Genomic DNA, 16,125 nt, shown 5'->3' with positions numbered 1-16,125 from the left:
CAAAACAGGCCGCGTCCGTGAAACCACGGGCCCGCAATCTCTACGATTCGTTATTGTGTCGAAATTCTGGGTGTATAATAATGGACGACGAAACGTACGTGAAACTAGATTACAAAACGCTTCCTGGACCACAATTTTATACTGTAAGCGAAGGCAAGGACATCCCTGAAACGGAGAAGGCAATTTTTACCAAAAAATTCGGTAAGAAGGTTATGGTTTGGCAGGCAATATGCGAGTGTGGTAAAACATCTAGTCCGTACATCACAACGGAGACGATGAACACTCAGAAATACGTTAAGGAATGTCTCCAGACGCGATTGGTGCCGATGATCAGGCAGCACGAAGGTCAAGCAGTATTTTGGCCTGATTTGGCGTCATGTCATTACGCAAAGGACACTTTAGAATGGTACAAAAGTCAAAATGTATGTTTCGTGCCGAAAGACATGAATCCGCTGAACTGCCCGGAGGCACGGCCAATCGAGACTTTTTGGGCTTTAACCAAAGCAAAGCTTCAAAAATTAATAAAACCAGCGGACGACATCCAAAAATTCAAAAAAATATGGGCCAAAAGTGATCAAAATGGTGGGAAGTACCACTGTGCAGAAGCTAATGGGTCATGTTCGAGGAAAAGTTAGGAGTCTTGGCTATGATTAAATATGTTGATTAAACGAGAGTAAAATATCATTTGAAATACAAATACAAGTATGATTTGCCAAATAAAATTATTAAAACTTAAAAAAACATGACTTTTTTGTTATTTTGAAAGTGTGCTTATACTTTCTGGAACAGTCTATATATCTCGATTACTTTTTCGAAGGGATGTATCAGCTTTGGCAAACAATGCATTTTATCGTCGATTTGGAGTAACTGGTAGCTCGCCCACGCATGCTAACACTACCATTCCCTATCAGTATGCGTGGGCGAGCTACCAGTTACGACAAACTGACTGATTGTTTACAAAAGCTGATACGTCCCTTCGAAAAAGTAATCGAGATATGTTATTTATTTAACACATTTTATATAATTCGTGACACGTCGGGGGGAATGACATTTAAACTCGTGACGTTTAGCGCGAGAGGCATGGATGATAACCACTACGCCCCCGAGTTTCAAGGTGATTTGAGTCTAACCATACCTGTTTTCGTTATTGGTGGAATATGAGTTTATGGAATTTTTCAAAGTGCGTCGCAATCAACAGAAGTTTGAGAACGGATGATCTAGAGTGCAAAGAGACGGTAAGGTACGGTAAGTGCTCGCCGTGATTTTTATCCATCCTTAATGATGACATACTTCAGAGCATAATTTAAAGCCAATTATCTGGTTCTTTTAAAATACTTAATAATAAAATTGTTACTCATATTAAACGATTGATTGGTGCATGGCGTTCGCTTTAGATTTACAAATCTTAAAATGCCAATAATGTTGAAAGCCCGAAAAACAATAAGTTGGTATATAATACAAAACTCAAATAGTGTTCAAAGTATGTTTTGATTCAGATTGACTGTGGCTCCTTATGGAACATACCTTCTGAGTTGGCACAATGCTCAATTAAACATCAGTTACCAGCAAAATAATATATAACTCACAACTGCTATTCATATCAAGTCACCTAAATTTACCCACAGCACAATAGGCACTCAACCCTGATGGAAAAGATTGATGCCCCAAATCAATTCAATCCTCCTCTACAACCCTACCCGCACAGGATATAGCAACACAACTTACCGATAATGTTGGTAAAGGACGATTTCCCACTGCCTCCACCGGGAGCACCTCCACCCGGTTGATTCTGCTGTGCCGCATCGAAATTCCCCAACTCGTGGATGGTGGCTTCCGCTTCGCAGAGCAAGTTGTTCAGATGCAATCCTACGTTGTTGTTGGCCGCTTGAACTAATTGAGACGGGACGGGACGAGAACGAGAACGAAGAGAGAAAAAAAAATGTCCGTGAAGTCATGTTTGGTTCTTGGGAAAGCTCGCCAATTATGATAACAAGTCTTTCGAAATTCAGTGGGCCACAAGCCGGCAGGACCTGCTTGGGAAGCTGACTCCTAAGGGCTAATAGTTAAACTTGTAGTGTTTCGCCCTAGTTTGGAGGGTGTGGTTTTTTCCCGACTGCCACTTTTAATTATCAAACTTAATTAAAAACTAATTTATCTCCAGGGAAATTTGAGTGGCATTCTTCAATGCCGACAAGCAGCGTCGACAACGACGACAACGACGACGCGTATTCTACACACATAAGGTGAATAGGGACTTGAGAGAACGCCCTCAAGCATCTCATTAATTGCGGGACCGTCGTCGTCGTCGTCGTCGCTGCTGTCCGAGGAATATAATATCACACGCGGCACACGTAGTGGCGGCAGTCAGTATTTTTTGGATTTCACTTACTGGTGTGGGCATTCTCGATGGCACCTTGCTGCAGGAGCATCTTCGTCATCGGGCGGTTGTTGCTCAGTACGGCAACGTCCAGTGGCGACAGGCCATCGCTGTTTAGGCTGTTGACATCGACGTCCGTACTTTCGAGGATCGTACGGGCCTTCTCCAGGTGACCGTGTTCGACCGCGGCAAAAAGGGCTGCAATTAGAGGAAAAAAAATGAGCAAGAGTCATTCGGTGTCCAAGTTTATTGATTTCACTTGTGCCCAACTAGATACAGGAGAATGCAGTGTTGTGTATTGGATTTGCATAAGTCTATTTGAGGTGAACTTTGATTTTCAATCAAACAATCCTCTCCGACCGTACAAATAACCAATACTGGAAAACCGATACTGAATATCATGTATGGCGTGTCCAGCTAGTAGAGAGGAATGTTTGACTTCTGCAGGTGATCCGAACAAATGTAGAAGCAGACAGGACCAAACTTTTTTTATACGGGGCTAAAATAAAACCCATATACTTTCAACCGAAAGCGCCAACTCGGGCCCAATTCTGGGGGGTGCCCGATGAAAAAGTTAAAAGAAAATCTTCCCATATAAATTTGCACCAGTCTAATGTCGCAGAAAACAAACGGAACAAGAGCTACAAGTACGAAAGTGCTTTGTATCGCATTGAGGTTGGATTTAATTTTAATTGAAATCAAATCAATTTCTGACGCGAAGAGGGGGATCAAATTCAGAATGTCCTCACTTGAAGTTTATCTGTTGGAGTTGGGGAGCATGTTTTAAGTACCTATTAAATGAAACAAATCTTGTGACGAAATTGAAGAAATTCTACACCCTGAAGGCAGATACATCATTGAAACGAAAAGCGCGTTGACGAGGAATTGGAATTCATATAATTGTTTTGAATTGTTTATTACTTTAATGGGTACATCACGTAGGTTTCGTATTTCTTTAATCTCTTTTCAAATGTATTTGATCATTACATTTTTCGCCAAATGCAAGGTATATGATGTGAAATGTTTTATGTAGAACTAAGCAGATATTAATTTCATTCTGGTTGATAAACAACTTCTTCTTCCTCATATTTCAAGCTTATTGCATATCGCATATTAGGTTTTTACGTGCTCTCAACTAAATTTTTTAGATGCACTTCCACAGTTATTAATTGAGCGTCACACTTTTAATTTGTCAAAAATATTCATAAAAATACTTTTAATTTGTACATCTACTCTTGAATACTTGTTTCAGATAAGATTAGGACTACCCCAATATTTTGTTCTGGCGTTTCTCGTTTTGTTCGATTACCTAATCATGTATCTTTAGAACTTAAAGTGAATCATAGCCAGACAAGGACATACTTAGACATAAATCAACAAGCAAACATCTGCGGTTGATTTTGCAAGCTGTGCAGCGTTGCCAGGTCATTTTCATAAAAATCTGGACAACTTAAAATATAAAATCTGGAAAAATCTGGAAGGCTCCAAAAAATCCTGTTTTAACATAATGCTATTTAAATCAAAGGGATGTGCCAATCTCCCGTTCTCAATTTCTCATGAAAGTTATCTTCAAGAGAATTTTAAAACTCTTTAAGACGAATGTTTTATAGCTGAATGTGTTGCCTGTATCTCTTCTAATAAAAAAGATACACCCAAATATAGTAAAAAATATGAATAAATTCAATTTGATTTTATACGAGTTTAAAAAATAACATACCTCCAATTTTCTTCATATTATTGAGAATAACATACGCCCTTTCAAATGCCGTAAAAAACTTTTCTTTTTGTTTGCCCCAACCAGAGATATTAACATTTGAAAAGTGCATATTTTTAGTATAAAAACGTCAATAACTCTTGATCGGCGAAAGATATTGACAAACTTTGTGCAGCAAAAATTTGCGCCTTCTTAAGATCTAAATGTTATCCGAAGACACTTTTGCTGAAAAATTCGAAAAAAAGAAAACAAGAGCAAAAAAACTGTTTTTTTCAAGAGCCACCCTAATTCAATTCAAGAAAATAGCTCTAAATCGGCCAATTTAAGAGATACAAAAAAGTTGTTTTCTACAAAGTTACTTAAAATTAGCTTAGCTATAACTTTGCCGAAGAATGTATACCTTATTTTATTCAAACAAAAAAGTTAGATTTTTGATTTTAATGATAATAGGAACCACCCTAGAATTCATTGTCATAAAAATGATGGCATAACTATAAGAAACAACTTTGAACAAGAGATTTTTAGTCTAAAGTTTCAATTTCAGGCTCAAAACATATCATTCCACCTAAATCTGCATTCTGGAACACAGTGCAGTGTGCCCAAAAAGTTTGAATATCCATTACGAAGTATTTCAAAAATTGAGTTAAATCGTTGGTAAAATAATGCAGAAAATATTTTAAGAATTGCTTTTTAAACTGTAACTTTTTATTTAAAAAAATGAAAAGCAAAGAATCAAGCAACTTTGATGGGATGGATTTTTTAAACTAATAGTCGATGTAGTCCTTGTTTTTTGATGCAGTACCATAATATGTCTTAAAGATTTTAATAGTTATCAATAATTCTAATATTACCCTGAGGTTGATCAGACTTACAATGTAATTCTTGGCAGTAGGCAATTTTATTTTAAAGTTAAATTCACCATGCTGAAGTGAAAATCAAAGCCTAAATTCGTGGTATTCACACACAGTTTACCTAAACTACAGGTTACTCAACTGTTTGCATTACCATTACGAATAATTTTATTATATAACTAAAATGAAAGTCTGAAAGCGGAATTTATATATTTCCTGGGTCCCAGATCATGAAACTTTGTGTCAGTCTGAATTTACATGGAACTCTTTACAGGATATCTTCGTCCTTTTTTTCAGAGTTCCATTTGAATCATCCTAGAATTCCATCATACTTCTTTTCTGGATTTCCCTAAAATAATCTTGATAATATCCAAACGTTTTCAGTAACATTCTAAGAATTCTCTTGTTATCTCTTATAAATCACTCTCCGATTCCACAACTCCCTCAAACTATCAATAATTTCCAAGAATTGGCGTTATTTTGTTTTCATCTTTCTCTATGAAATTCCATTAGAATAATCTTAATAATTTTCTTGGCACAGTCTTCAGAATGACCGTCACACTAATCTCAGACTCATCCGATCTTTCCCTCTGAGCTGCTTGGTAGGTAAGGTCAGAATTGTTTTTGATATCCTTTTCAATATTTGCTAAGTACTCAAATACTTTGCCAAAATGGCATTGAAAGTCTCCCATAAATTGCCAGATGTTCTTTTGGCATAATTCCGATTAAATTATGTAAAGGTTAAAAAAAGAATCTCCATAGAAACATTGAACAGAATTCCATTGAAAATATTATCACGATTCGTATCAGCATACTCCTTAAGTTTCATCATAAGAACTTTCTTTGATTTCTCTTCCGAATTCTATTTCCATTCTTCACAATATATCCATGCAATTGTCATCAGAGTTTTTAAAAGACAACTGACACTGTCTTCAAACAGAGGTTGCACAGACTGAAAACTTAACACTAGAAACCTGACAACACATCACACCCAGTAGACCAGTAGGGAAATTTTCAGGTTGCGAAAAGCTCCACTGGCTGGAGCGAGAATCGAACCCTCACTTCGTGGAACTCAGAATACGCCTGAAGGACGGGTGACACCGCACGACCACGAAGCTTACAATGATGGATGGAACTCTACTCAGAATTAACTTGAAATTCTCCTTTGGTTTCGCAAAGAATTTACCGCACACTTCACTGTAAACTATTTTCAACATTACCTTAAAATTCTGAAATTCTAGGGCAATTCAGAATTCTTAATAAATTCAGACTGCTGTAACCAGGCATGGAAAATCATTTGCATTCATTTCGTTCATTCATTTACATTCATTTGCTCTTAACTTTTTTCACCAACAGAATTCCGCAAAATGATGTATGAAACTTTTGTAGGTTTTATTATTAGCTACAACTTTTGTCAACAACTCAAATCCGAATCCCTTATGTATGACGAACCAGAGCGAACAGAAGCCACTACTGTTTTTCAGTGAATGTATTTTACATTCACTGAAAAACAGTAACAAGTTCTGCCCGCTCTAATTCGTGATGCATAAGAGATACGGATTTGAGTTACGGAAAAAAATTGTAGCTAATAACAAAACCTCCTAAAGCTCTATGCATCATTTTGCGGATTGCTGTTGAAGAAAAAAGTTATAGGCAAATCAATGTAAATGATTGCATGAAATGAATGTAAATGATTTTCCATGCCTGACTGTAACTCAATATTCACAGGTACTTTAAAAAAATGCTAAAAATTATCAGATGCCTTTCAAATTTTCCTTATGAATCATCCTCAAAAACCTCACAAACATACTTCAAAGTGGTTGGTGGTGGTTGGTTGCATTCAAAAGCCTTGCTAATTTTCCAAGGCTGAATTTATTGTCCAACCCTGAACAGTTTTCGATTTATCTAAATTAAAAAATTATGAAAATTCCTCCGCAGTGAAATTTTGATTTTTTTTTTAAATATAGAAAATAAATAAAAATTTCAATTAAACAAACATTCAGGACCACTATTTTTATAAGTTTGAAGATTTTTTTCAGCGAATAATCTTTAGAAAATGATTCTGCAACCCATTAACATACAAACATGTTGTAACAATTCCATGTACGATGCTGTAATAATTTCCAACGTTGATGGCCTTTAATAATTAAAGAAGCAGTTTTTATTTTTTTGATTAGAGTGTAAATCAACTGCAGTGATATTTTTAAAGCAACATGTTTGAAAAATTTGGGAAAATCTGGAACATATTTTAAAAATCTGGAAATATACGTGATCTGTCTGTTTATCTGGCCAGATGACCGAAAATATGGAATGCTGGCAACGCTGGCTGTGATATCTCAGCTCCGAATATCAAGCTAACAAAACTCACCAACTGCAAATCTCACCAAACTGTGGTGAGATTGAGTTTAACGATTTTCTTTTCACCCGAATGGAACCGAAACTTCCATAATGGCTGGCAGCAGTCCCTTCGTGTCTGCCATATCGGTGAAGATTAAAAAGAGATAGCAAACTATACTTTCTCTTTCTAAGAAAACGATGTGAAACGGGATCATTTTTTGTGTCTGGCAATATCAAAGGAGCTTGTAAAATCAATATCAAGCATGATATTTTGTTCCAATATCACGCGTGATATTGAGAGCGCATGAGAGTGGAAAAATATCATTTGATTGATGATTTTGCCATCACTGGTTCATGGTAGTGGATAAAATATATGACCTGGCGCCCGAATAAATAACCCACTGTTATTACGAAACCTTCGGGATTGTTATCTGTTTCAAAGTCTCAAACAAAGCTGGTACATCATTCGTTCGGTTTTGGAACTGAAGATACTAGTTTTGTTTGATTATATCCGAGAATTTAAGTGGCAGTATTTTCTCGTTCGAGGTGCATTTATTTATATGCAACTGAAATACTCCTTTCAAATTAGGATTTCGGTGATTACACGGTTCTTCTTACCAGTGTTCTTATCAACATAGTGAAGATTCAGTGCAATCCCACGTGAAAAGTGATGAAAACTTTAAACGTTTACTTCTTCGTGAATGAACTAATAAGTGGTACTGAGCTCCGGTAAAATAGACCAATAGACCCCCACCCCGCCGGTAAGACCTTTGGATAACACTCTTGGTTCGCAGTGCAATGGAAGATCATGCGGAATGCGGATGTGTTGGGTCAAACTATGCTCCTTGTGCTGCGCTGTAAAATCGAAGAAGAGGGATCAACCGTTGAAAAACGAGAGTGCCCCAGCGCCCGAACCTGTACAATCGATACAACGTGCGATTTTCTGTGGAAGAACTTATGCGTCGCGACGAGGAGGTTCTCCAACTGGCGCTGACCACATAAGCTACCTATTGCTTCAACGATTGCCCTTCAGTGCCTAAATTGCGATACTGGAACTATTTAATCGAGTATGGGACAATGACACGTTCCCGAAGCAATAGAACCTTGGAACTGTAATACCTATTCCTAAGCCTGATGTGACCGAAGCAAACCAGACGGCCGATAACACTCCTGAGTTGCTTGGGCAAATTATTTGAAAGAATTGTGAATCGTCACCTAATCGTTCAGTCAGACGTCACGGGAAAACTTAACCCCCACCAACACGTATTTTGAGCTGGTAAAGGAGTTGATACGCATCTCGCCAATTTGGTATCCCTCATCCAACTTGAATCCAAAGAAACACGTGGAAATAGTCACATCGAAGGCTTACGACACAACATGGAGACCCGGCATCCTCCATACCTTGGCGAGCTGGAAAATTTCCGGTCGTATGATGAACATCTTATCCAGATTTCTATCCAATAGACACTTCCAAGTAGCTGCCAATGGATCCACACCCAGTCGTCTCAGACTAGCAGAAAATGGAGAACCTCAAAGATATATCTTGTCGGTTACATTGTTTCTAGTAGCGATGCAACCAATATTCAAAAAAATTCCCACCGCTGCAGAAATTTTACTTTACGCTGACGAAGTGATCCTTATTGTGAAAAATAAAAATCATAGGATAGTTCGAGAAATCATGAAGAGAGCTGTATGTGTCACTACAGACTGTGCAGTTGGGTTCTCTATAGCCCCAACCAAGTCTAAGCTACTACATGCCTGTCACAAATATCACCAGAGGACGGGCGATCATGATAAACGAAGAACCAATTCCACGAGTAAGGAAAATTAAAATTCTCGGTGTAACGGTGGATTCGAAATTAATTTTTATTCAACACCTGACGTGTGTCAATTTCCATTCTGAATAGCCATAATCAGCCATTCCAATTATGGATACAAAAAATCTTCGATGGTAGAGGAAACTTACTCCACCACGAATTAGCCAAACATTGGTTTTCACGCTTTAGCTATGTTCGTAACAGCTCTGATAGCGATGGTTATGCTTCCTTCTCGTTTGTCAGCTCAAATCAGCAAATGACGGTCGATAGAATTATTTACATCATCGTTTCGAATGATTTGCGTTATGGTGCTGAACCAATACCGTTTGCATTTCCATTTAGTATGACAATCATTCTGCAGAGAGCATTACGCATTCCAACTGAAGGCCCTATCCCTTCTCATAACAATTTTCATCCTGTAGTCGAGAGGAAAATCATCTGATTTTAAAACAACCATCATCCGGTTGTAGCTATCATTCGAAAAAGCGATTTCGATGTTTCGTTTTGAATGGTCTGAGGTTTCATTCGATCAGAGGGTGGTGTTTGTGTACGGTGTAGAATTTGCATCTTGAGAATCCTGGGGTGTCGTCTGAAGAGAAGTAGCCAAGTCACCCTGCTAAAAGTTTGTTCAGCGTTGGTCATTTCAAAACTGTTCTTTGGCTTAGGACTTACGTCAATACCGAAAATATAGAAATGATTTTAGTCCCAATATACAACGACGTAGTGCGCCAACCATCTGGTACATTTGCTATTAGCCCAACGACTCGATAATGGCCGATGTCTCCCTGTCAGACTAGTATTAATCCAACGGTTATCGCATGTGGCCGTAGGACTAGTGGAGAAAAACACATCAGCAACCGAATATCCAACAGTAAAACGAGCTAAAGAAATGCCCGAAATCACTGGCCTCTCGATTCCGAAGGTCTGCAGCATTTTAAGGATCACCGATAGAGAATGGTACACAATACCTCCGCAAATCGACAACCAGCTAAGGCGCAGCATCAGAGCGGGTACAAGTAAGGAAATCATGGAACCAATTTTCCCGGAATTCATCACAAACTAATATCACTCACACCAACATGTTTTCATCGATGGCTCCAAGAATTATGAACCCATAGGTGCTGGAGTGGTCTTACTTCAGCAACCGTCTACCAAGCATGTGTAGCGTACTTTCTACCGAAGCATTTGCCCTCAACGTTGCTGTATCAAACAGGGATTCCACCAGAATCAGCCGAAGGAAAATCCCAACAAGGATTTTTGCTGAAAGAAAATCCAAAAAGGAATCCCACAAGAAGATAATCCCAACACTCATCAGGGATCCCCCGCAGAAGCAGTACCGCCATAGGACAATCCCAATATAGATTCTACCGGCAGACAATCAAACAAGGATTTCAGCGGAAAACGGTCCTAACAGAAATTCCACCGAAGGAGAATCCCAACGGGGATTCCGCTCAAAGACAATCCCTACGGGAATTCCACTGGAAGACAATCCCAACGTCGTCGGAGGACAATCACAATACGGATTCCGCCAGAAGAAAGTCCCAACAGGAATTCCGCCGGAGGATAATCTCAACGGGGATTCCACTGGAGGAGAATCTTTACTGTGAACACCGCATAACAATCCGAACAGGGATCCCTCAGGAGCGCAATCCCAATAGAGATTCCACAGGCGCACAATTCCAACAGGGATTCCGCTGGAGGACAATTCCAAAAGGGATTCCACTAGTGGACAACTCCAACAGGGATCTGGCACTGATAATGAGGAAAAGTATGATGAATCATTCACCAGCTTGCGCCTGGGCGATCTAACAACATTCAAAAATCAGTATTGAAGTAGCTTCAATAAATGTTATGAACTACACTGTTACAAAACAGCATCCTCTGTTTGAATGAAACATCAGACCATTCAAATCGAAACATCGAAATCACTTTTTCGAAACATAGCTGCAACCGGATGGCGGTTATTTTTTAAATCAGATGATGCTCATTGATACGAGAAGTGAACGGACCTCAGGTGAAATATGTAATGCTCTCTGTAGAATGATTGTCACTCCAAATTGAAATGCATATGGGTCATTCCAGCTCAAGTGGGTTCACCACCTGCGGTCGATGTCACTGATTTGAGCCAAACTTGACCAAAACACTTATTTTGGCATTCTGAACAAACACCTTTTTTGATTTTGCTCTGAAGATCCCTCTCGGCACAACCCTGGATTTTCGAGATTTTTAAAAATTTAATCTTTTTGAAGATATTACTCAACAACCAAATAAGCTATTCGTGACCTTAGAACGTCAATTTGAAGATTTTTTAATGTATATTCTGATAGGTGTACCCACATTTAGTTTTTGTTATAGAAACTACAGTAAACAGGCTGATTACCGGCAGGTACCAAAATTTTCAAAAAATTTCCTTTTTTCACCATGGGCGGGTTTTTTTTTTATTTCTTAATATTTTGTGCTTTAGAAGTACGATGAAATCAGATAGATTAGCAGGTTTAGATAATTTCAGTTGTGGATGACAGATGCTATTTGAATAATACCCTTATTTGAGTAATTAATTTATTTTTTTAGACTTTCTCTTTTGATAGCCACAGCTTTATAAACAGATGTTGCTATTTTTGCCACATAGTTTGATAAAGGAGGTCAAAACTACCACTCACTCATCTGTCCATATCTCAAAAACTATTTATCCAAACCATTTGCCCTTGGAAACACATCAAGTAGAAGAGTTTTTCAAAGTGTGATGAAAATTTGAGCCTAAAATTTTAAGAAATAAAAAATCTCGCCCATGGTTAGAATATACCATTTTTTGACAATTTGGATACCTGCCGGTAATCAGTCTGTTCAGTGTAGTTACTATAACAAAAACAAAATTTGGGTACACCTATAAGAATCAACATAAAAAAAAACCTTTAAATTGACGTTCTAGGATCACGAATAGCTGAGCTGGAATGACCCATATGATATTGGTATTTGGTTGTGGAGTAACCTCTCCAGAAATTTTTAAAAATCTCTAAAATCCAGGGTTGAAGTCCAGAAGGATCTAGGCACTTCAGAGTAAAAGAAAAAAAAAGCATTTGTTTAGAATGCCAAAATAAGCTGTTTGGCAAATTTTGGCTCAAATCGGTGACATCGACCTCAACTTTTTTCTGTACCCACTTGAGCTGACCCATATGGTATTGGTTCAGCCCCATGACGCAAATCATCCAAAACGATGATGTAAATACTTGTATCCATCATCATTTGCTGATCTGAGCAGAAAAATGAGTTGGAAACATAGTCATCGCTATGAGATGTGGTACGGAAATTGGTAAAGCGTGGAAACCGAAGATTGTCTATTTCGTGGTAAAGGAAGCTTCCTCTACCAACAAACGAATTTTTAATACATGATGGAATGGCTGTTCATGACTATTCATGGAAATGTAAACAATCGAATTATAAATATAATTTAAAGTATTTGCAAGTCATGTTATTCTTAAATTGTTGTCCTCTGAGCACTGTATTGGTTACAACAACCAATGTTCAAATAAATATCATCCTTTATTTGGATGACAGTCATACGGATGCTCATCAGCTGACGAAGAATTCAACCATAAGGCAATCATCCGAAATTCGAAAGGATATTGTTAAAGGGCTGGATCAAGCTCTCAATTAATAATTGTGGAAGTGCTTCAAAGAACACTAAGTTGAGAGGAGGTATAAGCTCGTGAATAAGCGCCAAAGCTAGGAACACCAAGCAGATCTTTATCTTTCTAATGATCAACTCCCAATGAAACCGTATCAATGAGTTAGTCATCTTAACTACTCACGACTTCAAATACATTCAATATTATTAAAGAATCGATTGAAATTAATCCCACCCAAAAGCCAGATAACAGAAACCGAATTAATTACCACTTCTCAATTGCAATCAACGATCCCATCGGAACGGATCCGTTTCATTAAGCAATTGAAAACTGCAATCATCCATCACTTATGTGCAAATGGTTCGATTGATGCAGAAGTCGGGGATATCAGGCCTATAGCAAGACAGCAAGATTAATTGCGAAACAAACGATAAAAGCGCATCGTATTGTTTCAAGCGAAAAGCAAAAAAAAAAACAATCAAAGCAGATAAAAAGCTAAACGATTTGAAATAAAATAAAATCAATCAATTTGGTCGTGGTATCGCGCTTTCCGTGGCGAATGAAAAAAAAAAACCTGAATGAATCCACCTATGGTGAGATTTGACCCATCTGATAGATGAATTCTCATGTGATTTGAGGCATCGCATGATGGATTTTGACCCTAGTCAGAAACTGCATGCTTCCTCGGGGGTACCCAGATCACGCCGGATGTGGCCAGTGTGGGCCTAGGTACTCTAAATGGCTACCATTGAACATCATGAGATTTATTCGTTTCTGGTCGGATTTAGTCTCATAGCCCATACAATCCGCAATGTTAGACACAATTCTAGAGCACCCCATTTGAAGCAACTTTGCAGAAGGAAGCAATTTTCTATCACTAATGGGTCACGATTTATAGGGTGAAGTAATCAACAGTGAGACAGTATCTGTTCGATCATTTTTGATTTTTTTTCGACAAAAGCTACGAACAAGTCAAGGCCAATCGAATGGTATAGGTTATGTGACGATATACAAAATGGTTTAAGATCCATATAAAAAAACGAGACAAAGTGGGTAGGGGGGCTTGAAATGGGCGAATATGACGTAATTAATTGACATTCCCTATATAAAGAATACTTTTTACCCTTGGTACAAAAAAGTTATAAATATCACTGGCATGTCTCACTGTTCTCACAGGTATGTCTTATGAAAAAAAATACACACTTAGTTTTTTCTACCGAGCTCGGCTGTGCAAATCTCGGCAAAAAATGTTTCACTGAGATCTCAGCAAAAGTGACATTTGATTGCTGAGTCTCGGACAATGCTAATGCAAATGAAATGTTTGCTGAGATCTCAGTAAAACTTTTTTGCCGAGATTTGCACAGCCGAGCTCGGTAGAAAAAAAAAACTAAGTTTGTAGTAAAATAGTGGTATCAAACAAACAATTTTATTTTCATCACTTATGATTATAAAACCTTATTACTATGTGGTAGTAATAGTAGTAAGAAATTTGAATTTAGATTGAAAGTGCGTTTTGTTGTTGAAATTTACTTTAAATTTAGTGCCTGACCCAGCCTAAAACGATTTTTACTAAATTATACAGTAAAACGTTAATGTATTTTTCTTAAACTACATCCCGTGAACACTTTTATGATGATGATATTCCCATTGACTCACTGTTCTTGCTGTCGCAGTGTTTACTCAGGAACCACCTAATGGTTTTAATGTAGAACAGACATACGTCCACCACTCTGCAAACTATTTCACTCGTTGATGAGATATTTCAGGAGATGTATGTGTTAAGGGGTGTCCAGATTTTGTCACGAAAAAGCCTTACTTTCTCCTACACGTTATTAATATGTAATGCAGGGTGACTCCTTAAGAGTCGGTTTTTCAAGAGTAACTGTCAATAGATTGATTTCTCGTATACAGTATGTTCTAGACACTTTTCCAAAAGTCTATAGCACAGCATGGTGCTACCTGTTCTTGTTGGTAACTGACCTTTTTTAAAGAGGATAAAATTAGTTGACGTTGACAGCTTTTTCAACGTAGATAAATAAAATCATGATATTTCAAATACAACAAATTCAAAATCCACTAGCGCCATTTTGAGATATAAACATTTGAAAATTGCGTATTTTTCAGTGAAAAACGTTTATAATTTTTCAACAAAATGAGTAGCAACTAAGATGTTTGGGTAAAAATATGCGAAGAAAAAATTAAAAATATTGTCTTGAACATACATTTTCCAAGAAATAAATGTATAAAAAGATACTGTTGATAAAGCAGTGTAATAGGGACCACCCTAAGATCCGTATTAAAAATAAGTATTCATCGTAAACCACTAGAGATAGAAATTTGCTTCCTGTAGCAAAGGGGTTTCAAATTGCTTGTCCTACAACTTTGTCCAACTGGTCTTTCTCGAATAACTAAATCGTTGATATTTGGAACTGATCAACTGTATGGCCTCTAATGTTGGCCTATGGATCTAAGATTGGGCCCATTGCTAAAAAGCTGCTATTTATCAATTTTAACTAGATAAACGCAGCATTGGGAGAGTACTAATCGATATTTTTGGTCGCTATTGAAAATTTAGTCGATTGCTGAATTTAAATATGGGCCCAAATTAGGGTCATTAAGACCGACATTACATCCCTTTTCCCTACCTAAAACTTATGATTTGGATACAAACAATTTATTCCACCCAAATACGGTTTCTGGACCACTGTACATTGGCCGCTCTCGGTACCACCAGGATTCATTGCATTTTGACCGTGTGACAGATCTTTCTTCATGGTTGTTCATGTATGAGCTTTATACAGACTTTAAATGGATCATTAGCCACATTTGACGCTCACAGGAACCAAAAAGAAGCCCCTCAGGGAACCTGAAACAGGGGACAATTGTAATTTTATACCAACACATGCCGTGCGACAGCTTCTTCTTCAGGGTTTTTCATGAATAGGCTGTCTAGACATTTAATGTATCATTGACCACATTGCACAATAGTCCCAAAGTCGTATTTAGGAAGACAAAATTGTTTGCGTCCAAACCATCACTTTTAGGCATATGGTGTCTTCGGGAAAGCGTCTTCATATTTTTGACCTATCTTTTTTATGTTAGTGGTGTAAGGGTGGTTCATAAAATTGGTGAATTGAAAATACAAACTTTTTTATTATTTCCGATAGACCAATGCAATGTTCTAAAAAAGAATAATTATTTCGAAGCAACTTTGCTTAATACACCAAATTTATATCTGTTATGGTTCATGAGTTATGATTTTTTTTCAACAAGCAGGTTAGACAGGTTGGCTCCTAAAAATAGTTTGCTTTGAATATCTTTTCAAACGTTCATTTCTCGTAAAAACATTATTCAAGACATTTTTAGAACTTGGAATGACGCATATTTTTGCTGAAGCAACCAG

At 37.6% G+C, this 16,125-nt stretch overlaps 1 protein-coding gene across 4 annotated transcripts in view; it reads right to left on the bottom strand.

Annotated features, from left to right (window-relative positions):
- wake (wide awake) overlaps positions 1-16,125 on the bottom strand; it is a 618,276-nt gene that overhangs the window by 94,907 nt on the left and 507,244 nt on the right. For all 4 annotated transcript variants that reach the window (XM_065228372.1, XM_065228375.1, XM_065228376.1 and 1 more), the window contains 2 exons: positions 2,390-2,575; positions 1,726-1,890 (listed from right to left, as the gene is read on the bottom strand). In XM_065228372.1, coding sequence (XP_065084444.1) covers positions 1,726-1,890; positions 2,390-2,575 — 351 coding nt within the window. The remainder of the gene's footprint in view (positions 1-1,725; positions 1,891-2,389; positions 2,576-16,125) is intronic.

Source organism: Ochlerotatus camptorhynchus, unplaced genomic scaffold (assembly GCF_037179485.1).
Source record: "Ochlerotatus camptorhynchus isolate MF236.1 unplaced genomic scaffold, CSIRO-AGI_Acam_v1.1 ptg000290l, whole genome shotgun sequence".
Lineage (NCBI taxonomy): Eukaryota > Metazoa > Arthropoda > Insecta > Diptera > Culicidae > Ochlerotatus > Ochlerotatus camptorhynchus.
The sequence above is the reverse complement of the archived record's forward strand: the minus strand, read 5'-3'. Positions and strand labels throughout refer to the sequence as shown.